Raw genomic sequence first — 24,846 nt, forward strand, 5'->3', positions numbered from 1 at the left:
TCAGTTCCCCCTTTGAACTCATTCTGTCTGTTCTTTTATTGTTTCTGGATGGAATATATAACCTATAAATATCATATCACATACACACCTATCTTATATAATAGGTATTCTTTAAATTTTTATGTCACTTTAAATTACAAGAATCTCTTTTAAGTACCTGAAACGTCCTCTTTGAACTTGATTAAAAAAGTAAATCTTCCCTTCCCCATCCCCAGCCTGCCTCAGGTTGGGAAGCCAGCACTGGGGGTGAAAGGGGTGGGGGTCCTCTTTGCTGTTCCAGAGCAAGCTTCCACACAGCCACCACAGGCTGCTCCTTCCTGCTTCTCACTGGTGGGCTTTTATCAGGTATGAGTCAGTCACCAGTCTTTGTACCCCACAATTTCTAGGGGTGATAGGTTACACTCTCTAGGGGACTCTCTTAAAATTCCCTTTCTCTTGGTTTATGGTGACCAGAAGGTAGTTCCTCCCCTCCCCCATGGAGGGTGGTTGAAACCCCATAACACTGTAGTTTTATCCAAAGAGATTTTCTGGACTTGTTTTCCTTAAACTCCTGGAGGTCACTGTTGGGCTGAGGGGGGTCATAAATCACCAGTTTTTTGTTCGTCCCTCTGTAACTTTAGCATAGAGAGGTTAGTATCTCTTTTTAAAATATGGGAATACTTGCTATTTGTTTTGTCCTTTGTGGGGCTCATTGGAAATGAGTCAGAAAGAGTCTTGCCTTTCTATGCTCGTATAGTAATAAAAAACCGCAGCTGCCATATTAACTATTTTCTGTGGGCCAGTGCTAGGCTTCATTCCTCAGGTACCTTATCTCATTTCGTCCATTTTGCAGATAGCAGACAAGCTCAGAGAAGCTCAGTGACTTGCCCAGGGTCACACAACTATTAGTTGGTAGAGCCTAGACTTGACACCAGGTCTATCTGCCTCAAAGTCTATGGCTTTTGATGTGTTGAAATAGTTATAAATGAAATGGTATGAAGCCTGGGATTTGCTTCAGAATAATCCACAAGGGGTTGGGGGAAAGTGGGCCAGGTGCAGGTGAAACAAGGTTGGCCCTCAGTTGGTAGCTGCTTAAAGTTGAGTGATGTAGTTCACTATCCTGTAGTCTCCATTTGCATGTGATTTTCCTTTATAAAAGATTTTTGTTTTTGTTTTTTAAGTGTGGGTTCTTAACCACTGTGCTTAAATTTATTCACCATTTTATGGAAAACATTGTAATTCTTGATCAGACAGTTGTATACATATTTTTTTTGGCTAATGAAAACATATGTGTGAAATAATCTTTTTTGGTTCTGTGGGTTTTTTTGTTTTTTAAAGACTTTATTTAAAAAAAAATTTTTTTTTTTTTGAAAGAGTGCACATATGCAAGCAGGGGAGGGACAGAGAGAGAGGGAGAGAGTACCTTAAGCCGGCTCCATGCTCAGGGTGGAGCCCAACACGGGGCTCTCTCAGGACAGTGAGATCATGACCTGAGCCCAAATCAAGAGTTGGATGCTCAGGGCACCTGGGTGGCACAGTTGGTTAAGCGTCCGACTTCAGCCAGGTCATGATCTCGCGGTCTGTGAGTTCGAGCCCCGCGTCAGGCTCTGGGCTGATGGCTCAGAGCCTGGAGCCTGTTTCCGATTCTGTGTCTCCCTCTCTCTCTGCCCCTCCCCCGTTCATGCTCTGTCTCTCTCTGTCCCAAAAATAAGTAAACGTTGAAAAAAAAAAAGAGTTGGATGCTTAACTGACTGAGCCACCCAGATGCCCCAAAAGATTTTTATTTTTAAGTAATATTTCCACCCAGCGTGGGGTTTGAACTCACAGCCCTGAGATCAACAGTCACATGCTCTACCAACTGAGCCAGCCAGGTGCCCTGGTTCTGTTTTGTTTTTAAGACTATCAGAAACCTACCTTTCTATAAATGTTTGACTTCTGAGGACTCGTAGCCACATGTCAGGCTATAACCCAAGAAACAGCCTTCAGGAGATTAGTTATTGTTGCCATCCAAAAGCTGATTTTACTTCATATAATTAATAGGCCTATGTATGAGTCATTGTCGGACTTAATCATCATTTTTTCAGAAATGACTGCCTTACATAGCCCTTCTGTAAATAGATATAATAGTACATTCTATGTGAAAGATAAGAAGAACCATAGCACGGGGCTTGGGACTGTTCTTTTTCTTTAAGGAAAGCAATTGTCCAAGAAATTGGGGTATGACAAGTATATTGTGTGAATCCAAGTTCTGATGCAACCTTGAAGATAAATGAGTTTTTAGCATTTGAATTCTCTTTAGCCCAAAGTCTTCTTTTTATTGAGTTGTAACAGTTACCCCCAACTTGAAAACTAAAAGGTGAAATCACAAGGATTTTCCCATGTTGATATTTATCTGTATTTAATTTTTATGAGTTCTGTATTATGAAAATTTTATTTTATTACTTTTTTATTTTGCAAGGGAGAGCAAGAGAGTGTGAGTGGGAGAGAGGGGCAGGGGGAGAGAGAGAACGAATTTTAAGCAGACTCCCTGCTCAGCACAGAGTCTGACAGGTGGCTCGATCCCACGACCCTGGGATCATGGCCTGAGCCAAAATCGAGAGTTGGACACTCAACCAACTGAACCACTCAGGCACCTGTGTTAGGGACATTTTAAAGAATTGTTAGACCTTCTAATGTCACTCCTTAAATACCTGATGTAAAACTAGTTTGCAAGTTATTCAACTATTTGTTGAGCCTTCGCTGTGTCAGGGTGCTCAGCTGAGTCTGGAGGTATGCTTGTGAACAGGGGACATGCAAGTCACAAACTCAGGGAGCTTAAGATTCTCATGGGGGCGGGCGCGGAATTATACAACTATCAGGTTTTTAAAAAATTGCATTCATAATAAGTAGTTCAGAGGAGAAATACATTCGGTGAAAATAATAAAGCTGGGGAAACAGACTTGCCTTTAAGTTGTCATTTAAGACATGTAACCTCCCAAAGAAGGGAGCCTCTACATTATTTGACTTCTGATTCTCAGTTCTTACTCCATTTTCCTGTCATTTTAAAGTACTTGTTAATTGGTTGATGAGTTCATCTATTAATTTATTCATTCAACAGTTACTTTGTCGGTACCCACTAAAATGCAATTTATTATGTGTAGAGTAGAGTAACCTGTAAATATAAAGAGCTGCAGAAAGATGAATTAGAACCGTGTACTGTATTTGGGGAGTGTATGCACTCATCAGGGAGCTAAGAAGTCCATCACAACCACAATACATAGTAGATGGTTGTAAGTATGTTATGTGAGGCACAGACGAAATAGTTCAAAAAAGGAGAGGTGACGTTTCACTGGAATCAGAGAAAGATTCACTTAAGGCATGAGATTTGAATTGGGACTTGAAGGGTGAGTGGTACTTAGACATAGGGGGATGGAGGGGAGTGTTCTAAATGCTGTGAGTGAACAGCATCAAGTGTATAGAATAGCGTTTCCTCAGTGACAATTCCGAGTTGATATCTGAGATTTGGCCCACAGCCTGCGAAATAGTTCCCTTTCCTGGATGAGTTAACTGGCTCACCAGAATGGATTTCTCTAGTTCTTCGTGGTTATCACCTAATTCCCTGCCCCCTACCCAGGAGGAACTTAACTTTCTGTTTTCTTTCTCTCTTGAGTTGTTGTTGAACTTTTCATTTTCTAGCAGTTCCCCGCTGCAGTTAAAATGTTTCTAAGAGTGGAACAGTCCTAGTGCTTTAAGGAAAATAAAATTTTTTTTTTCAGTGTTTGTTTATTTTTGGGACAGAGAGAGACAGAGCATGAACGGGGGAGAGGCAGAGAGAGAGGGAGACACAGAATCGGAAACAGGCTCCAGGCTCTGAGCCATCAGCCCAGAGCCCGACGTGGGGCTCGAACTCACGGACCGCGAGATCGTGACCTGGCTGAAGTCGGACGCTTAACCGACTGCGCCACCCAGGCGCCCCAAAGAAATTTAAATAGCATGGAACTCGAATAAAATATTGAAGTACCATCTGTGCCTGTTTGTGCTGACCACTTCCATGGCAAAGAAGGAGGGCCTCAGAGCCCTAGGCACAGGCCCTGCACCCCGAGTGTGTGAGAGGGAGGACAGGGCTCTGCTGTGCGGTCACAACTCAGCCAGTCCTTGTCCCCTTTCTCTCCTTGGCTTGTCCTGCCATGTGGCAAAGCAGATTCCTTTTCCGCTCTTCCTCAGAGCCGAAATCTGTGTTCCCAGTCTCTTAAATTGGCACATTCTTTCTGTTTCTCCTTACTGTTTGTCCTTGGAGTATTTGTGGGTTTATACACACGCTCCTGTATAGAAGGATATTGTATGTGTGCATAAACATTAAGGTGAAGAAAATAAAATTCCAGTCATCTCCATCGGATTCCTTTTTCCTCTAATAATCCTGTCATTCATTAAGTATTGGTATCACTAGAATTTTAAAAAGTTGCTCTCATGGTAATTTATGGGTTACATTTATATAAAACATTCTTTGTTCTTATAAAATACTCTGTAGAGGGCAGTATTTCCTGTATGGTTTACAAAGATAACTTGCCTTTTAATTGCCATAGATGATTAAGAGTTTATAGTGATTCTGCTACAAAAAAAATCACTTGAAATCTTTGTGTCAGGGTTCTTTGGAAATTTGATTTATATAGTAATGTTTGCTGGTAAGTATAGCTCAGAATCAGCTATCTCTTACTCATATCTAGTCAATTGAAATTTGCATTATATTTCCTATACTATTTAAGGTAAGTTTTGTTTATTTCTGCAGCTTTAGAGCTCAACAGTGTCAAAAACTAGGTTAGTTATATGGTTTGATATTATGGCTTAAAATTTTTTTCTGTAATTAGTGCCTTTTTAAAATAAATCTGAAGTCAATTTTGAGGGATGCCTGGGTGGCTCATTTGGTTGAGTGTACTGATTTTGGTTCAGGTCATGATACCAGGGTTATGGGATCAAGCCCTATGTCGGGCTTCGTGCTGAGCGTGGAGACTGGGTGAGATTCTCTCTCTCCCTCACTATGCCTCTCCCCCACTCGTGGTCTCTCTCTGTCTCTAAAGTAAAATATAATAAAATAAGTCAGTTTTGAGATTTTTTTATTGATCTGAATTTTTTTTTTTTTAATATGACTTTATTGTCAAATTGGTTTCCATACAACACCCAGTTCTCCTCCCAACAGGTGCCCTCCTCAATGCCATCACCCACTTTCTCCTCCCTTCCACCCTGCCATCAACCCTCAGTTTATTCTCAGTTTTTAAGAGTCTCTTATGGTTTGGCTCCCTCCCTCTCTAACTCTTTTTCCCCTTCCCCTCCCCCATGATCTTCTGTTAAGTTTCTCAGGATCCACATAAGAGTGAAAACATATGGCATCTGTCTTTCTCTGTATGACTTATTTCACTTAGCATAACACTCTCCAGTTCCATCCACGTTGCTACAGAAGGCCGTATTTCATTCTTTCTCATTGCCAAGTAGTATTCCATTGTATATATAAACCACAACTTCTTTACCCATTCATCAGTTGATGGACATTTAGGCTCTTTCCATAATTTGGCTATTGTTGAAAGTGCTGCTGTAAACATTGGGGTACAAGTGCCCCTATGCATCAGCACTCCTGTATCCCTTGGGTAAATTCTTAGCAGTGCTATTGCTGGGTCATAAGGTAGATATTGATCTGAATTTTTAAGGAGGTAACTTTAATTTCTTTAAGAGGACAAAGGCAGAAAATTGTATATATTTAAAGACAAATTTGGGAGAACAAAGAAGAAACATTTTATTTGATCCTAATGAATCAAGGTCCTATTGCACAGTAATAGCAACAGGCCTAGATGAGGTTAGTTGAAAAGTACTTCACATGTTGTCTGGAAAACATGGAAGATTTGTATTCTTGCAATTTAGAGTTCTTTAAATAGGAATTAATACTGAAAAATAACAAGCAGGAGACATTTATGCAACCTAAATAAATCAAACCCCTTCTCTGTGCAAGGCATCATAACAGAATCAGCTAAGAGTTATAGGAATATATATCACTTGGCCTTAGCTTTTAAGGAGTTTATTATGTAATAGGAATGATAAGACAAAGGTAAGATACAAAATACAAGGATTTACAAGTTACAAAAGAGAAAATCCATTAGGAAGATACCTTAAATGAACTCATAGGCCAAATCCAAATCCGTACTGTATATGACCTAGGGGCCGAAAATGCTTTTTAAATCTTTAGATGTTGAACACAAAATCAAAATAGTGTTTTATGACACACGTAAATTATATGGAATTCAGATTTTAGTGCTCATAAATAAAGCTTTATTGGAATACATTCATGCTCATTCACTTTATATTGTTTATGGCTACTTTTGGGATATAATGGCAGAGTTGAGCAGTTGAAACATATTATGTGACCTGCTGAGCCAAAATATTTACTCTTCGGCTCTTTACAGAAAAAATGTGCCTACCCTTGCTCTAGATATACATACATACACAGTTGGAGGAGAGCCTTTCTGAGTGAGCGGAAGTCTTTGGCTGTCTTCCATCCTAAACAGTGGCCAGTGTTGAAGGGAATCATTTCAGCTTTTTCTTGTCCTCCCCAGAGGGTGAGAAGTAGCTGATCTTGCTTGTTCCCATGAGAGTAAGGCCCTCAACACTAGGAGAAGCGAATTGAGATGCCTACTTGTCCAGACGGGTAAGTGAATGACAATGGCGGGACTTAAGACAGTGTGGAGTAATGAGGCCTGTGTGAGCCTGGGACATACATGCTCCATTTGTAGCCTGTTGTTGCCATGTGGAAAGGTAGCATTGCCAATTTGGGGACTTGAAAAAAAGAATTAGAAAGCAGTGATCTTTAAGATAAAATTTTTCAAAAGTCTAAGTATTAACAATGAAGTAGAGGTTGTCAATAATACTCTAAGAGCCATAGCATGTCTCATTGCCCAAGTCAGCCTGTGTGGGTCCCAGGTTTTTCATTTGGACTCCCAGGCATTCCAAGTGCCAGGCTGTTTTTCTCACACCCTCCTGCATCTGCCAGTTTCCAGCTGTGTTGAGGGCTTGTGCCAGATCTCTGCTCTTTCAGTCCCAGCTTGAAGCTGAGTCTCATCCCCGTGGGTTCCAGGAGTAGATTGGAGAAGGATGTGGAGATAATCTTCATTACCTAAATAGCTATCTATGCCCAGAAACCTTAAAAAACAAAAACAAAAAAACAAGGCAGATCCCTTACCTTTCTTTCCATTTACTTTGTGTTACTCTTGAGAGCCAGAGCCTCGTTAGGATGAAGGGGATGGGTCACAGGATTCTAGTACCACACCTCCCTGTGACCCCCATGGGGTGGGTGCTTTTGAGTAGAAGTGAGGGGAGGGCTTGATAAGGAAGAAGCAAACGCACAGGCCTAATGATCCTGAATGACCTGTTGTCTTCCTTCCCTTGTCATCTGTAAAGTATTCACACGGTCATTGTCTCATTTCCTTCCCTTAGCAGTTCTCAAGAATGTCCCCCTCTGTTGACACATGTGGAAACAGATTCAGATTAAGTACCAAGCAGCTAAGAAATGACACCAGGAGCAAGCAGACCGGGACTGCATAACTGTTCCACACGGAACAGGTGAAATTGTTACATCATTTTTACATCAGAGGGAAATTAGCTAGGACTGCACAAAGATTATTTATGTGTAGCTTTTTTTTTTTTTTAAGTTTATTTCTATTTGAGAGGGACAGAGACAGCGCAATTGGGGGAGGGGCAGAGAGCTATAGAGAGGATCCCAAGCAGGCTCCAAGCTGCCAGTGCATGAGAGAGATCTTGACCTCAGCTGAAACCAAGAGTGGGACACTTAACCGACTAAGCCACCTAGGTGCCCCTTTGTGTAGCTTTTTAGTGATCTTTCTTTAGCCTTTTATAGCGTGGGACCAGAATTCTAAGATCTAAATTTCATTATCAAAACTCTATGTAACCTTTTAATGTACATTAAACTTACATGTAGATACAGATACCTAACCATTTTTACTAAATTATATTTGTTATACTTGATTAAAATGTAAAGAAGTGTAACTCAGTTCTACCAGCGTGCACCTCATTTAGCAGTAAGCATGCTGTCACTGTAGCACATTGCTGTCTTCCTGAGGTTTGGGAATTCCTCTCTTGAGGTACTCCTCCCTAGGTCATATCCCCAGAAAGGACTCAGAAGGCTTTTCAGGCTGGGTTTGTTTTTTCTTCCTATCAGCCATTTGTGGAATCCACTTGTCTTTCGTCCTATATGTTCTTTTTGACTTTATGCACAGTTTTAGCTTTCCCAGTTCTAAACTAAATTAAATCCATAGAATGAGTCAGAACTGTGACTATTAGGTAGTATCTATTGGAAAAATAAAGTCTCATAGTGTGAATAGTCAACAACAAGAATTTATTTGAAATCGAACTACCAGGCATTGAGATACAAGCTGTACTCATAAGGTGCAACAGTTGACGTTTTGCCCACAGAATTACAAAATTTTAGATTCTTATTTTTTTTAAAGGTTTAGATTTAAAAGCAACTGTTTCCAGAGCTTTTTCCCATGAATCTTCAGCTTTTTAACCTTTTCTACCTTTGTAGAAAGGTTTTTTTTTTAATGTTCTATCTTAAATTTGGATGCCCAGTTCTTAATTTCAGAAGAAATTAGAAATTAGTCATGCCTCCATTATGCAATTTTGATGACATCCTGCTATGTATTTCTAGACTGAAGCAATCACTACTTTGACAGGTGACTTGAAGGAAAATGGAGTTAATGTCAAGGCTGTCCTTTCAAACCAGCAAACCTTGTAGGAATTGTTAGAGCAGAAAAGGCAAAAGGCAGCCTTGGGTTAAATCTACTACTTGAACTTTTGATGGTACAGTGATACGAGGAAGTTGGCACAGCTGCATTCTTTCTTGTCAGGGAATAGACATAATAAGGGAAGGCACAGATAAACTGTATATCTCACATGTGTTGTGACTTAATAACATAAATCCATAGATCACATACAGGTTTGACAACTAGACACTAACTGAGCAGTTTGGCCACATGTTTCTAAACTTGGGCTTTATGTACTCCAGACCACATTAACAACTAGCCTTATTGAACAGACTCCTACAGTTTGTCAGACACTGTGCTAGCCCAGGGAAGAAAGGTGAGGAGGTGCCATGTTTCTTTTGCTGTCCAGGAGTTCACCACACCAGGTGATAAATACTGACACGGTATTTATTGCATATGGTGGCTGGGAGGCAGAAGTACTTATTTTCAACTCCTGACTTACTTTCAAATCCTACAGTTGCTTCCTAACTGTCATCTTGGCCAGCTCCATGTCCTTGAGCCTCACTTTTCTTTATGAAGTGAGGAAGGAAGTACCTAATTGGAAGGGTTAAATGATGTAATGTGTGGAAAGTACTCGGTGTAGAGCAGGTAGGTAGCTACTAACTCCCATATTAGATGTGCCAGCCATCTGGCACCAACCTGAGGGAGTGTTGGAATCCTATTCCTAGAAGAGGTACTGCCTGATTTGAGACTTGACGGTGAATTGGGGTCGCACTTGGGGTTGTTTTCCCTAGGCAAAAGCAGTATCTACAAAGTGTTTGTTTGCTTTGTGTTAATTTTGTTTGTGGCTATAATAACAATACATGTAATTCTAAGAACTAACAATGTTTAAAAAACTGGCACAGGATTATAAATTGTGCTCAAAATAGTAACTCTTATTGCTTCATACGTGTTTCTTATTACAACTCCCAAATGCAAGAGCCTAAATAGCTATATGCGGAATTTGAGAATAAAAAAAAAAAAACCCGATAAAATGGATTGAAAAGCTTTCTTAAAGCTGAATTTAATGTATGTTTGTGTTAATTGTTGGGGACTTGACTTTAAGCTACTTCCTAACAGGGCCTGGTATTGAAGCAAATTACCACACTTTGATTCTCTTAATTTTGATTAATTTGACACAATTACTCTATCATCCCTTTTTATGGTTAATAATCTATGAAAATTAATGTTAGAAGTAATTCATAAGTTATCCCTCCTGATAATGTAGTCTCATCAAAATCCCAGCAATCTAACTGATATCTACTAAGTTGTGCATTTTAAGATGATAGCAATGTTGGCTTTTATTTTGAGATGATTTTATAAATAAATACCAAGCAGTGTTTCCCTTCAAGTATTCCCAGTAACCACCTCTTTTTCCTTTACTCTGATTGGCCTCTTGTCTTGTGTAGCTCAAAACTCTAAAGGGTAGAACTAGATACTCAGAAAACAACAGCTATAATGTATCAGTAGTTGAAAAGAAATTTAGGTCTTACTATATAGAGTTAGCAATTGATAGTTTTTTCTTTTGCTGACTTTTAGCCAGAAAAAAAAAAAATCCACTATTCTGATAATCTCTTAGTGATGGGAGCCCTGTCTTTTAAGTGCTTACAACCATGAGCTGGTCTGTCAGTAAGACATTATTGCCAAACCTGATCTATTAATAGGGAGATTTCAAGTAGCCAGTGTCTTCTAGTTTAGAGTAGCTTAGTCTTGTTTCTCTTTTAAGATCTATAAACCTGAAATGCCACATATGTCAGAACAGGAAAACACTGCTCTTAGTTTACCTACTGTTTAAAGGAAAGCTGGAGAATGAGTAGCCAGAGAATGTGTTAAATACTGTTCACTGCCCACCTGCTTGTTGACTGGCATCCCTGTTTTCTTTATGTTTCTCTTTGTTGCTATTGTGCATTTTTCCTGAGGTAAAACGTTCATGGCCCTTGTCATTTATAATACCAGGATACTGATTTTAAACTGCCTTCACAAATGAACAAGAGATCTTGGTCCCAGAAGCCTTTCTTCCATGGTTACTGTTGGTTTAAGGAAAGACCACGTCTATCTGGAGAATCCCTAACTCTCTGGAGATACAACATCTTGGAGAGGCCTGTTGGGGCATTGCTGTAGTGACAGTAGTTAACTGTGGTTACTGTGCAAAGCACCTTCTTTTTTTTTCCTGCTTTGGACCAGGCAGTGAACTAGCTGAAAATGGTCAATTTTCTCCAGTCCCGTTCAGCAGAAAAAATGTCCTCAGACTGAGGCCTGAGAAGTTTTTTTATACCTGTATGCTCTGTGATGAGCCCACAACTGGGTGAAGCCCCTCAGGAGCCAGGTACTTTGAGTCCCCGAAGGCTTCTGGCCACTGGTCCTGTCACAGCTTGGAGCAAGGCCAGTTTTTTTCTTTGCTGATAGCTATTAGATAAGTGGTTGACAACCTGAGAGAAAGAGCAGTCAATACAACAGAGACAGAAAAAACCTGCAAGCTTCCTGAATCTCTTGGCTGTGTGGCTGTAGTCTGTGGTGGTTTAGTGGGAACAAAAGAGATCAAGTATGACCTTGGGGTAACAATACACATTGTTGGGGAGAGGATAATTTAAATGTACTTATTGTTCTAGATTGTCAACTGCCAGTAGCCGAGTTCTCTTTTACCTTTTTTTGTCACACAGCTTACCGTGAAAATACTTTGAATGAGACCTACAGTGACAACACGGCTTTTGGGGAACGCACAACTTTTCTTTTCAAAACTGCCTTGCATGTGATTTTCTAAAATTACCTGATCTAAATGTTGCCTCTCTGTGGTTCAAAACTACAACTTAAAGAAAATTTAAATATGAATTAAAACTTTTTAGCATTCTTGCCACTATTTCAAGGGTTGGCTGTGTGGCCAAGTGTGTCTAACTTTTTGTTAAATAAATGTTTATTGTGGAGAAGCTTGAAAACGGGAAAGTTTAAAGCAGCAGCAACAACTGTAATCCCACATGTCAAACAGTGGTGGGCACACACAGGCACTTAGATATGTTTAGTGAATGTAGAGACAAACTGTAATATTATTCAAGTGTATATATGTTTAAGGGTTTTTTTCTATGTGTATTTGCCTTTGTTTTTTTTAAAGAAAGTAGGGATTAAAACATGCCAGTACAATGTAACTTCTCTTTAAAAAAAAAAGATTATTTTTGACATTTCTTGTATTATTATTCTTCTGTGATAATGAAGATGTGAATTTGCCCATGGCCCTTAGCAGGGGGGCAACCTTACTTTAGGCATGTTTGCTAACGGAAGCTATAGAATTTCATTAGGGGAGTGGTTGCTATGGATTTTCATTAAACACATGACCTTACTTCCATACCCTTCTTAGTAAAAATCCTTGGAGTCAGGCCTCTTATCCTTGCACAGCTGTGTTTAGGCCTGTGCACCTCATCCTTAGGACACCTGTCTCCCCATCCCTGGTTACACTCTTCTTCCCAACTCGCCTGCCTACTCTCCCCATTTCCCATCTGCTCCAGTCTAATGATCTTTTCTTGTTGTTCCCTGAATCTACCCCATTTTACGTCTCCTTTCTGCTCCATTTCACACCATTCTTCAGTGCATCTCCCATTTTTCCCATTTTTCTTCACTCGCTGAATTATTTACTGTGAGGTCTTGCTCCAAATCCTGCATTTTTTTTTTTTTTTTAAGTTTACTTATTTTCAGAGAGAGAGAACACAAGGAGGGAAGAAACAGAGCGGGGGGTAGAGAGAGAATCTCAAGAAGGCTCTGCACTGTCAGCACAGAGCCTGATGCGGGGCTCCAACTCACAAACCATGAGATCATGACTTGAGCCAAAATCAAGAGTTGGTCTCTTAACCTACTGAGCTACCCAGGCGCTGTCTCCACCTCCCGCCCCCCACCAAATCCTGCACTTTCTATTAATCGGCTTGACAGTATTCTGGGGTGTCACACTGTAGAAGGGCTTTTGTAAGTTTAAAGTAAATACTTTTTCGTTTCTGATTTCGGGGTGTGTGTGTGTCTGTTTTTGGTAAAGATACATGGTTAACTTTTTAAAACTTTCAGTTGGTAGTTATAAAAGTAAACTCCTTCTCCCTGGACCCCTGCCCCCCATAAAAGAGAGAGAAAGAAAGTAAGAAATTGGCATATGCCTACCCTGACATTTTCTTCTCTGTGGCAATTAAAACTGTTCGAGAAATCCTTAGACTTTAGGGGCGCCTGGGTGCCTCAGTCATTTTAGCCTCTGACTCTTGATTTCAGCTTAGGTCACGATCTCCTGGTTTGTGGGATCAAGCCCTGCATGGAGCTCTGTACTTAGAGTGGAGCCTGCTTAAGATTCTCTCTCTGCCCTTCCCCCCTCGTGTTCGTTCTCTCTCTCTCTCTCTCACATAAACATTAAAACACATTCTTTACACTTTAGTTAGTTCTCTCTTGATTTTTTTTTCTTCTTGGGTTAATGTGGCTAACTTGGTTTGATCACTTCTGTGAGTTTTGATTGTATTTCGTGCCTCCTGTCATCAAACTGTGCATACAGCATTACATAGGCATGTAATGAAAATAGGCCTGCCGTGGGGGGATTCACATGAGTCATTTGATATAGTTAATCTGGGCCACTCTGATATATCACAGTTCTGGCCGTGACTTAGCCAAATATAGTTTTAGGCCTTCAAAGTATTTGTTTCTCTTACCCAGTTGAGCATTGGGGTTTTTATTGGCATTCTTCCCATCTGCACGTGAGGAAGCCACATAGTTAAAATTTTTGAATAAGTGACGGCTCCTGCTTTGAACGTACTATTTAACTCCTGAGTAATAAAAGTGTGCTGTAGATGGAGTGGGCGACGAACGTATGGGTAGTGTAGCACGGTGGCTCGCTGCAAGCTGATGAGTTCAGAATTTGGATCCTGTAAATACCTTATCAACCTTGAGCCTCAGGTTCTGCTTCTGTGAAATGAGCAGGGGGACTGTGGGGAGAATCATCTCTTTCTTTTCCACATTCCTTTGCAGGGTTCAGTAAAGAGCTCTGAAGACTAGGAAGTGAGCCGAGGCTCCCTGAAGGGTGAAGTCTTAATGCTAGGCCGTGAAGGCAGGCTGAGATGTTATTCATTGGAGTGGATTAGAAAAGGCATAGCAGGTGTGGGAGCCAGTTGAGCACAGGACTTTGAAAGCATGTACAGAGAGGGGACTTGAGGAAAACAGTGCATAAAAAAAGTGTGTCAGAAGTCTAGAAGGACAGTCTGGAATGCAAGGGAGGAGGAGAAAGATATTATAATCCAGGCATGAGGTGTTGAGAGTACAGGTGAGGATAATTGCCCAGGGAGTTGTGGGGAAAGGGCAGCTACAAGGGCATATCCAGGAAGAATCCTCAGGGCTGGTGTGTGGTGCTGCGGATGAGAGGAATTGCAAGGGTGTAAGGCAGGTGAGAACTGTGTCATTCATTCATTCATTCATTCATTCATTCATTCATTCATTCATATATTCATTCATTCTTAAGATACTGAAATTGACAGTCTGCTGCTCCAAGGTTCTGTTCTAGGTATTGGGGACTGATCCCTAAATAAAACAGAAGTTCCTGCTCTTTTGAAGTGTATTTTCTAGTGTTAATTGTGTTAAAATTTTAGTGGCAGCAATTTTGGCACCTTGAGATGTCATTATCTAGCTCATGATTCTTTTATCCTGTCTAAAAGTCAACTGGGAAATGTCGATTTAAGCATATCCAATATCTTCAGGAAATCAATAGACAGTATTTTTATGTTTCAGGACTGTAAAGATACGAATGGAACTGTTAAACTGAAAATGCTGTATTTTACTGATCAAAGGAGGTGGGGCTACTATACATTTAGTAATTTGCCTCATAGTTTATACATTTCAGGGAATGTCATGAAGTTGGGACACCTAGGGACTTGTTGAGTTGTCAAAGGTTCCTTTGGTAAGCTTTTGGTGGCGTTAAAATTAGGTTCATTCACTAACCAGGAGGAAGTAATTAGATTGAACAAGACTTTAGTACTTGATGGCTTTTTTCCAACAGATTTTGTCAGCTTATTTTTGAATGAGTGCTGTGATATTTTAGTTTTCAGCCTCAATTTTCCTCAGTTCTTTAAGGTGAAAAAATTTTAAGCTAATACCAGATAACTCCTTGACAAAAAATGTTGACATAAGAAATAAAGAGGCTTAAAAACCAGAATATAATTTTTCATGGTGTTTTGAAAGCTTGAATTAGAAGAACATTTTATAATTAAAACTATGGTGCATTTAAATATTCATTTAGTTTGGAGAACTTTCCTTGTACTTAGTTGTATTTCATAGTGTTTTTATGGTAACCACAGTTAATCTGCTATAGAAATAGAGCATAAGAATTACTCATAATTCTTTTTTTTAATGTTTGTTTATTTTTGAGAGAAAAAGACAGAGAGAGAGAGGGCGGGGGGAGAGACAGAGATTGAGAGGAGGATGGGCAGAGAGAGGGAGAAACAGAATCCTAAGCAGGCTCCAGGCTCTGAGCTGTCAGCACAGAGCCTGATGTGGGGCTCTTAATCCCTCTTTCTCAGTTTGTAGCATGCACCCTGAAAGAGCACCTACTTTTCAGGAGAGAGGGAGAGAGAGAATCCCAAGCAGGATCTACACTGTCTGCACAGAGCCCCATGTGGAGCTTGAACTCACAAACCGTAAGATCATGACCTGAGCCCAAGTTGGATGCTCGACCAACTGAGCTGAGCCCCCCCCAGGTGCTCCTACTCATAATTCTTAATGAAGGAAATAAAGAGCTTTGGGCTTTATAGTACTGATAAGATTTTATGCAATAAAGGAGTGTTAAAAATGTTCTAGAAACATGGTTAAGTTTCTTAACTGATATATGTATGTTACCTTGCAGTATCTGATTTTTTCAGTTTAAGATAATCACATGTTTTTTTCTTATGAATGACTTGATTTTTTAAAAATTTCCTTTAGGTAAAAGTGCAGTTTTAAAATGTCTACTGGATGTTCACAAAATTTTTCAGGAAAATGACCCAGCTTACATTCTGAATGATCTCTACATCTCAGACTACTGTGTGTGGATTCAGAAAGCCAAGTAAGTTTTGGGTTACTTACGAATTTTACATGCCCCCATTTCTGGAATACCTCCTGACCCAGGAGGAAGAAAATGAAATAGCCTGTGAGACAAGTTGTAATGAAAAAGAATACCCCATCTAGATACCAAATGCTTTAAAAAGTGACTAGATCAACATGGGAAGCTTGGCGAATTGGCTTTGGGAAAGGTACAGATGGTAAAAATTTTACTGGAAAACATGGTTATAGCCTAGAAAGTAGATGTGAGAACAGACAGTTCTGATTGGTTGTGGCTATGCTATTGACTGTCCAATATGAAATCTCAAGATTTCATACGTGGGTGTCCAGACTTGTGTCTTTGGTGTACTCACAGTGGGCTGTGAGTGTGTGTGTATGCATGTGGGGGTACCTTGTGCAAACTCCATTAAGGCACCAGCCTAATCAGCCGTCATCCTGGTGAGAGTTGTGCACTCATTGGCAAACCACTGGCTTACAGAATCTGTTACACAGAGTATAAAAAGTACAACCTTCAATGCTTCATGTGATGATTCTTGGTAACACAGGTATCTACGGGTCTGAACTGTCACAAATAGGCTCCTTGCACCTGGTATGTAAGATTTTAAAAAAGCGTTTACCATTTCCTCCCTCAGAGAGGGAGTTTAATAAGTTTATTAAGTTTAAAAGGAGGTGAGCTTTTAGGGTGCCTGGGTGGCTCATTTGGTTAGGCATCCAACTCTTGACTTCGGCTCAGGTCATGATGTCACGGTTCATGAGTTTGAGCCCTGCATCTGGCTCACTGCTGTCAGTGCAGAGCCCACTTTGGATCCTCTGTTTCCTGTCTCTCACTGCCCCTCCCCTGCTTGCTTCCTGTCTCTGTCTTAAATAAAAATAAACTTAAAAACTGAACTTTTCTCTTGTGAAGAGGTTCAACAGACATATGCAAATTAACCATTTCAGTAGCAGGAGACGATTAACTGAGAGCATACAAACAGAGCTGTTGATGAGAACGCTTCTTACGGGTTATGGGGAATGGTGGCACAGTATCACTCGTGACTTAGAAGAAAAACAGCCACGATAGTTGTACTGTTGCTGTGATGGTAAATGAGTGCTTTAGCATGCCTTTAATGCCTGTTTTGAGTGAGCCATTATATAGAATTCACTTTTGGCCTCTGTTCACGGGGAAGCAGCCCTAATGCCGAGTGAGATGAGAAAACCTTGTGGCCATACCTGTGGTCGGGAAAAGCTGACGGTCTGCTCAGCATAACGCCTAATACCATACAGCAGGTGGTGTGGGGTCTGTGGTGGAAATCTCAGTGGCTCCAGATGGAGAATTGCATCTTTGACCCCTGAGGTCATCATGGCGTGTCATCACTCCCGTTTGATCCTCCTGCTAATTGAGCTTGTCAGGTACCCTGCTGCCATTTCCTGTTGTTTTCATAATAAAATTAAATTGAAATAGTCTATTTGTGTGGGTTTAGATTTTTCTTGTTCCCTTCAGGGTGAGGATTTTATAAACATGCAGTGAGCACTGAGGTTTGTTGTGAGGATCCCATTTCCAGGAGTGCCTCCTTTCTCTATGGCATTCCTCATTAACTAGAGAAAAGATTGTGTTCCATTAAAGTAGAAGGGCGTGTGCCCCTGTGTGCATGTGGGGATTACCACACCTCCTTGCGCTTAAAAAAATCCTTTTTCCCTTGGTTTTAAGTTGCAGGAAATGAAATGAAATTCGTATCTTCCTAATAATTGTTATGATAATACTAATTTTTTCAAAGAGATAATGGATTGGGAAATGAGACAGGAGAGGGATACCAGCAGGAGTCTTCAAATTACTTTTTTTTTTTTTTTTAATGTTTATTTATTTTGAGAGAGGCGGGGAGAGACAGCCAAGTAGACAGAGAATCTCAAGCAGGCCCTGAACTGACAGCACGGAGCCCGACGTGGGGCTTGAACCCATGAACCTTGAGATCATGAACTGAGCCAAAATCAAGAGTCTGATGCTAATTGACTGAGCCACCCAGGTGCCCCTCTTCAGATTACTTTGGAAAAGAATTTTTTAATTATTATTTATTTATTATTTGAGAGATAGAGTGTGAATGGGGGAGGGGCAAAGACAGAGGGAGACACAGAATCTGAAGCAGACTCCAGGCTCTGGGTGGTCAGCACAGAGCCCAATGCAGTGCTCGAACTCACGGATCGTGAGATTGTGACCTGAGCCGAAGTCTGATGTTGAACCAACTGAGCCACCCAGGCACCCTAGAAAAATTTTTTGGACTTGACCAATTTGACCATAACTTTCCTTTCCCTAAACAGGCTGTATTGGTTTCACTTTGTGTGTTATATTTTAACTCTAGTTGAATCTGGTTATTTTTTTCTTTCTCTTGAAATAATACATTTGTTCATTTACCTGATTTTTATTCAGTTTTCTGATTTAATCCTTAATTTTTCAAGCGTAACATAATTGAGGTTCCATGGTCATCTTTACCCTGAACTGTCTTGGCTCTAAATCATTTATACTATAGTGAATGTTCATGATTTCCATAACTAATTTCTTCCTCACCATTCATCTTCTGGTTTATTTCTTTTCCATAGGGTTTATCAGTGAGATCTTGCACCCTATTTTTATGTTTTAAAATAGTTCTGTATTTTCTTTAATTTCTATTCGATGATTTTGATTATAAAGACTGAAATTTTATTTACAATATCAGACAAGTGGTAAATTCTAATGAACACAAAGAACAGCATTTCATTTTTATAGTCTGACATTCACTTTGGCAAAAACTTGTTGGAATTGGGTTGCGAAGTCATTCTTATATTCAATTAATGAAGTTAGGATAACAGTTATCCTGCATCTTGCTTTATACTGTGTAGTTCTTTTTCCTTGTGATGCCTGTGTCTTGTAGAGCATATTTGCAGATTTTCAAAACTGAAGGTCCTATATTCTTATTCTGGGTTAAAGTCTGCAAATTATTTTTCTGAAAAGGAACACCCCCTGCCATCCTTCACCGTAAGTGTCATTGGAAGTTTCGAGAATGGTGGTCACTGCAGCAAATGCTCCCTGGGTGGCAGCATGAGGAAGTGATTTGCTTGAAGTCATGTAGCATCTCTGAGATAGGTGTGTGATAGTGTCAGAGTTTCTGGATCTGGATTTCATGTTTTCCCAGCCATGCCTCCTAGATAACCAGTTTGTCTTTACCCGTGGCATGTGGGGGGAAAATGCCAGAAGACACAAGTTCTCCATTTAGAGAGCTTTTTCTATTGGAAGAGGAGTTAATGACTCACTCATCTTCCTCCTAGATGTTCCCATAGCTTTTGGTTTAAGATCATGTAGGCATATTTCACGCCTGCCTCATTTTGTAGTAATTGTAGTGCTTATCTCTTTCCCCTTCTACAATTTTAAAGTCCATGTGAATGAGCATCTCTCTGGGCCTGTCAAAGTCCTTGGGAGCACAGTAGGTTTTTGTTGAATTGAATGGTACTCAGTACAGCCAGTTACATGAGCATAGCACTCTAAAAACTATGCATTGGCTCTTACTTATTTTAATTGACATTTCCAGCTACATTCAGTGGATTTTGCCCTTCCTTGATTTCTTTCCTTGTGGGCTTCCTTAGCAGTAGCAGGGATTGTTCTGACCTTCTGAGAGTTTACACCCTTTTATATAAACGTGGCTAGAGAAGCATGAGCTGTAGTGTATGTGCCAGTTCTTTCTTTTCATTGGCGGCAATGCTTGAGCAAGTCACTTTCGTCAGTTTATCTAATGCAGCCAATGTTAGTATTTTAGTATTTCCTCTATTTTCCAGTGCATTTTTAAACCATTGGAAGTAATAGTGCACATGTCATTTTGTAACTTGTTTTCTCTTTATAATAGTACCCTATGAGTAATTTTCCTTTACCACATAATATCCATAGCATAGTATGTTTTTTAAACAATTTGTTTCTCATTGTAAAAGGAGTATGCGCCCACTGAAGAAAATGTGATAGTGCATGGTTTTAATGCGTGGGGTATTTTGAAACACAGGGGGTCAAGTAGGGTATTATTTTGTTGTTGCTACGTGGAGAAATTTTGGTTGCTTCTTTTTAAGAAACTGAAAATCTAAAATCTTGGGTGTCTTTCAGTCTCAGTTTGAGCTAGTCATGAAGGTCTTAAATCATACTTTTTCTAATATAGTTTTTTTAAGGTAGTTGGTTATGGAGAAAAGAACAAAAACGTCTTTGAGGAAATGAACCACTTTGCATCGAACTGATAGTTTACTCTGCTTTATACACTTGGTGCATTTATTTTTTTCACTTCTTTTTAGCATACTTTGCCCACCAGATCTTACTTTGTGGCCCTTTGGACACTAATATGGAAAGTTTTTAGAGGGGAAACTGTTCTACCACTGAATCATTGTATCTTATTTGATAAATCCTGGACCTCAGTTTCCTCAGTTGTAAATGAACATAAGCCATTTCAGCCCTGAAATCTTAAAATTCTAGAAAACTTAGGACCTCATCATTGCTTTATACTGTTTCACCTGCTTCCTCTGTGTATGTGCTTTGGTAGGGGATAGGTTATGCTCCTGAAAATAGCACAGATCTCTTCCTTTTGGCTCTCTCTTGTTCTTGGTTCACCTGTCAAAAGTCATGGGCATGGGGGTAACTCAAATGCCAAGGTAGAACGTTAACATTGAGTTTAAGAGTGGAATTACTTATTTTTGCAGCCACTAATTGTTGAGCCTTACTATATGCTAGGTCCTGAGGTGGGCGATGGGGATACTGTGGTGAACGAGAGGCACACCATCTTAAAGCTGATCTTGTAGTGGGGAGTACAGATGTAAGGGGAACACAGTGCTGTAGCCTGTTAGCAGCTGTAGTGGGGAAGCATGGATGCTGTGGAAGCACTTAGGAAGCCACATGTTTAGCCTTGGAATAGAGGAAACAGCTTCTGGAAGGAACAGTTGAAGCTGAGAGCTGAAAGACGAGTAAGAGTTGGTCAGATGCAGCCGGGGAAGCTGGGGCAAAAAGTATTTCAGACAGTAGGGACAGAAGAAAATGATTCTTTTAGAGAGCTCAAAAGCTCAGTATGGATGGATCACAGTATAGGCATGAGAGGGAAGAAATGAGGCCAAGGAGTTCATGTGGAGCCTTGGCCACTTGAAGATGCTTGGACTTTGTCCTGGGAGAGTACGGGGTGACTGAAGAGGTTAAGCCATACAGTGTCTGGGTGAGTGATGTGATGAGATTCAGATTCTGGGAAGAGCCATCAGGTCCCCTTCCAGGGAATGAACTGAGTGGGGCAGAGCTCAGACTTAAGACTGAAGTCCTCATCAGGATGTGGGTGATGCTGGCAAAAGGTGTGGACTAAGCCAGGGGAGTGAGCAGGGAAGGAGACTGGTGGTCATATTTGAGAAGGGGATGAGCCAGGACTTAGTAATGATGGGATGTGAGGGGAGAGGGAGAAGCGGAAGCATCAAAGAGAAGATCCAGACTTTGACTTGGCCAGTTAACTGGGCCATTTGAAGTGTATTTGCTGAAATTAAATAATAGTGGGGAGAGGGTGTAGGTTGGAAAGGAAGAGAGAGGGAGGGAACATGTCGATTTGAGGTCTCTAAGGAATATCTATGAGGAAGTAGTCAGGAACATTTGGATCACAGCTGGAAAATATATATGGAAGGGAGTTTGGACAAAGAAGGGATCTAAATAGCAAAACATAAAAAACGGTATCTAGTTGCATAGTACTATTACACATATGAATATAATAATAATCAGGAATGGATCCGTTCCCAGCTGGGAAAATAACATCATGCAGAGGAGTAGATGAGTAAAACATGTAAGTAACATGATGAACAGATTTCCTGGTTGTAGCTATGGTGTGTTGGAAGGGTGAGAACGGATGTAAGGCTTTTTCGCATTTAGATCAGTTTTATCTGTCCTCGTAGTATCTCTTTATTACTGAATAAGAGAGTTCACAGTTAGCTTGGGGTCGTGGTGTTTTGGTAATAGAACCACATTTGAAATCCTTATTTCTCCCATTTGGTTACACAAGAGAAACCCACTCAGACTTTTGTAGTAAACATAGCAACTTTGTTAGGAGGCTCTAGGTTATCTTCTGGAACCCAGGTGCAGGGAGTACAGCTGGACTTCATGAGCTCAAGTGATGAAGAAGTAACAGCAGTCAGCTTACTCTCTGGTGACATGTGGTCTCCCATGTTGCTTCCTCATGGAGGTCGCTGCCACCCTTCTCTTTTGATGCACATGGGCGAGAATGGCTGTTTCCGCAGCTGAGTTCATGTGTACCTAGTTTCAGTAAACTGCGAGTCCCTTGCTTGTAATTCCAAGGGAGGAGGAATGGTGGGCCCAACCACGAGTCAGTGTCTTCCTGGTCTAATTGCCTTGGTCACAGTGGGCATGGGGTAGGGATGCTCCGTAAGGCGGTACATGCATGACACTGGGGCCCACTTTGTCACTAGTGGCATTTTGGAGAGGGATGCATGTGGGGCATGCAGACACCTTAAGAGACACTGCTGTAATTCCATGATGCAGTTCTGAGCCATAGCTGAGGAAGAACCCTAACACTTTACCGTCACCCATGTCACCGATAGTCATAATAAAGGTACAGTGCTGAAGGTGATTTCAGGGGTCTGTTAAATTCAGGCATACCACATAATAATCAGACACTGTAGGTGGTTTTACTTTTGTATGGGAAGTTACTTCTGTGATAAATGGTAAAATGTTAAGTGTTACGTGAGCTGCTAATGATTAGCATATAGAAATTTCAAGAAACAATTGTGCATAATTTCAAGCAAGTTAAACCTCTCTTGAATTGAAATCATTCTTGGTAAGGTGCTTATTCTGGCATGTCAAGTTGCTCTTTGGTTTTAGTGTTTATTTTTAATTAAATCCACAAATTCATCCTGGATGGGAGTGGGTTTTATCTCTATAAGAAAAGATTAGTGCATGCCAATATTCATTCACTTGTATGCCTTCTGTGGGGTTTCATATGGAAAGGATTTACTTAATGGTTCTTTACCTTATCACCAGTAGTTCAGCAGTGCCCACTGGGGACTGTAGCTCTTCATTAGACTTCTCTTACAAGAAATGTGCCAATAAATCATAGGATTATGAATGTTCCTACATATTTCAGACTAAAATAACTCTTTGTATAGATACCAATGCTCTCTGCAACTATGTGTATTGAGAAAACTAGCAAAAGAATTCTGTACCTGAATGTTAAACTTTTGTGGCTTTTTTTTATTGTAGTTGTTTTGCTTATTATGTTTTTCTTGCTTGTAAATTTTTTTTTAATGTTTATTTCTTTTTGAAGGAGAGAGAGACAGAGAGTGAGTGGGGGGTGGGGGTGGAGGCAGAGAGAGTGGGAGACACAGAATCCGAAGCAGGCTACAGGCTCTTAGCTGTCATCACAGAGCCCGACACGGGGCTCAAGCTCACAAACCGCGAGATCATGACCTGAGCTGAAGTTGGATGCTTAATTAACGGACTGAGCCAGCCAGGTGCCCCTCCTTATTTGTAATTTTTACCCTACTTTTTCTTAAAGGTAAACTTTTTGTTTTGGTACAGTTTTATATTTCTAGAAAGTTTGTGAACATGATATAGAGTTCCCAGATAACCTATGCTCTATTCTCCTATGATTAACATCTTATATCAATAATGAACCATTATTGATACATTATTATAAACTGTAGTCCATAGTTTATTTAGGTTTTTCCTAATTTTTACCCAATGGTTTTTCCTATCCCAGAATACCATGTTTTGTTTTGCTTTTACTAAGAACTGGAAGTCAAGAATCAGTAATGTTCAGTTTCTTGCACATTTTGATTCTTCAAGAGCTTAAATGCTATTGAAAGGTAGTAAAGTGTTACTGAGATACTAAGATAGCTGATATATACAAATACTCCAACCATCAAGATTCCAGACCTTGAAAACAGTAGTATTAACATATTTTGATAATTTTTAGATATTTGGAATTACATAAGTCGTTTATTATTTTTACTTCTACATGTGCTGCAGGCATCATTATTATGATCTATGAATAAACATTAGAAGTTTGCAAAGATATAGTGGGCAAGACTTTATATTTTCATGTTAACTTTCTTAAGGTAGAGATTAGAGGTGAAAGTGTGCCTGTGAGTTCTTGTAAAAAGTGGATGAGAAGTCCCAGAGGTGAAATAGGTGGCTTCCGAACTGGAAAATGCCCCCATGTTTATGGTACATGGGGGCTTGTGTACATCAGGCCCATTTTAGAGCTGTGACTGGGTGGCTGTGTTAGGTTTGTGTCTGTTCTTGTTTTTGGTCTTGGGTACTTGGCCAGACTTCTCAAATCCTTGGTTTTGGCTTGCTGGAGTCAGGGCTTTTTATAGTGTGTAATTAGCGACTGTGTGAACAAATTGGCATTTTCCCTCACCTCCTTGTTCTGAGGCTTGTTCACCCATCAGAGGTCTTTGGAGGATTCTCCGAGGATGCTCACAGGATCAAGTGAGTTCGGGGTGGGCTTGATTTAGTCCGGTTTTGTAAACCAGTATTCTCTACTTGATGTAGAATTGTCACAGTGCTCGGATTGTCTTCACATCTCATTCCAAGAAGAGGCTTACGTTGATTAATGTGGCGTACGTGTGGTTATCGCACTTGGAAAGTGCTCTGTTTAAGGAGAGCTTTGTCAAGAGCGTCCTTTGAATGGAGTCACACGAAACCTTTTTAAAAAAACTGTCAACTTCAAGTACAATTTTCTTTTTCTTCTGCCTATTATGATTGAAACCCAATCCTTGTTATAACATAATTATCTCAACCCAAGGCAGCAGGGAGTTGCTGCCTTAATGTAAGGGGTGTGAAGTCCCCTAAATAAATAGAGGATTAATTACATTCACAGCATGTTGTGAAGGTGATGAGATTGATTGTGATCATTTGACTTGTCCCATTTCCTGCTCTGTCTACTTTTCTGAATAAATACAAGCTGGGAAAATAATAAATAGAGCTACAGAGCATATTGTCGGGACTGGGGTGGGGAACGATGTGGGGAATGGGCCTGCTTGAAGTAGAGTTCCACATTTTGAGTGATACATGTTATTTATC

The 24,846-nt window shown here is 40.3% G+C and overlaps 1 protein-coding gene and 1 non-coding gene across 3 annotated transcripts in view; one reads left to right on the plus strand and one right to left on the minus strand.

Annotated features, from left to right (window-relative positions):
- Nucleotides 1-24,846, plus strand: part of SHQ1 (SHQ1, H/ACA ribonucleoprotein assembly factor) — a 99,542-nt gene that overhangs the window by 41,196 nt on the left and 33,500 nt on the right. For both annotated transcript variants that reach the window (XM_015066050.3, XM_053219056.1), the window contains exon 10: nucleotides 15,684-15,804. In XM_015066050.3, coding sequence (XP_014921536.2) covers nucleotides 15,684-15,804 — 121 coding nt within the window. The remainder of the gene's footprint in view (nucleotides 1-15,683; nucleotides 15,805-24,846) is intronic.
- Nucleotides 1,780-1,852, minus strand: TRNAN-GUU (transfer RNA asparagine (anticodon GUU)). Its single transcript has one exon. It is a non-coding gene; the product is annotated as a tRNA-Asn (tRNA).

The sequence above is a fragment of the Acinonyx jubatus genome, chromosome A2, assembly GCF_027475565.1.
Source record: "Acinonyx jubatus isolate Ajub_Pintada_27869175 chromosome A2, VMU_Ajub_asm_v1.0, whole genome shotgun sequence".
Taxonomy (NCBI): domain Eukaryota; kingdom Metazoa; phylum Chordata; class Mammalia; order Carnivora; family Felidae; genus Acinonyx; species Acinonyx jubatus.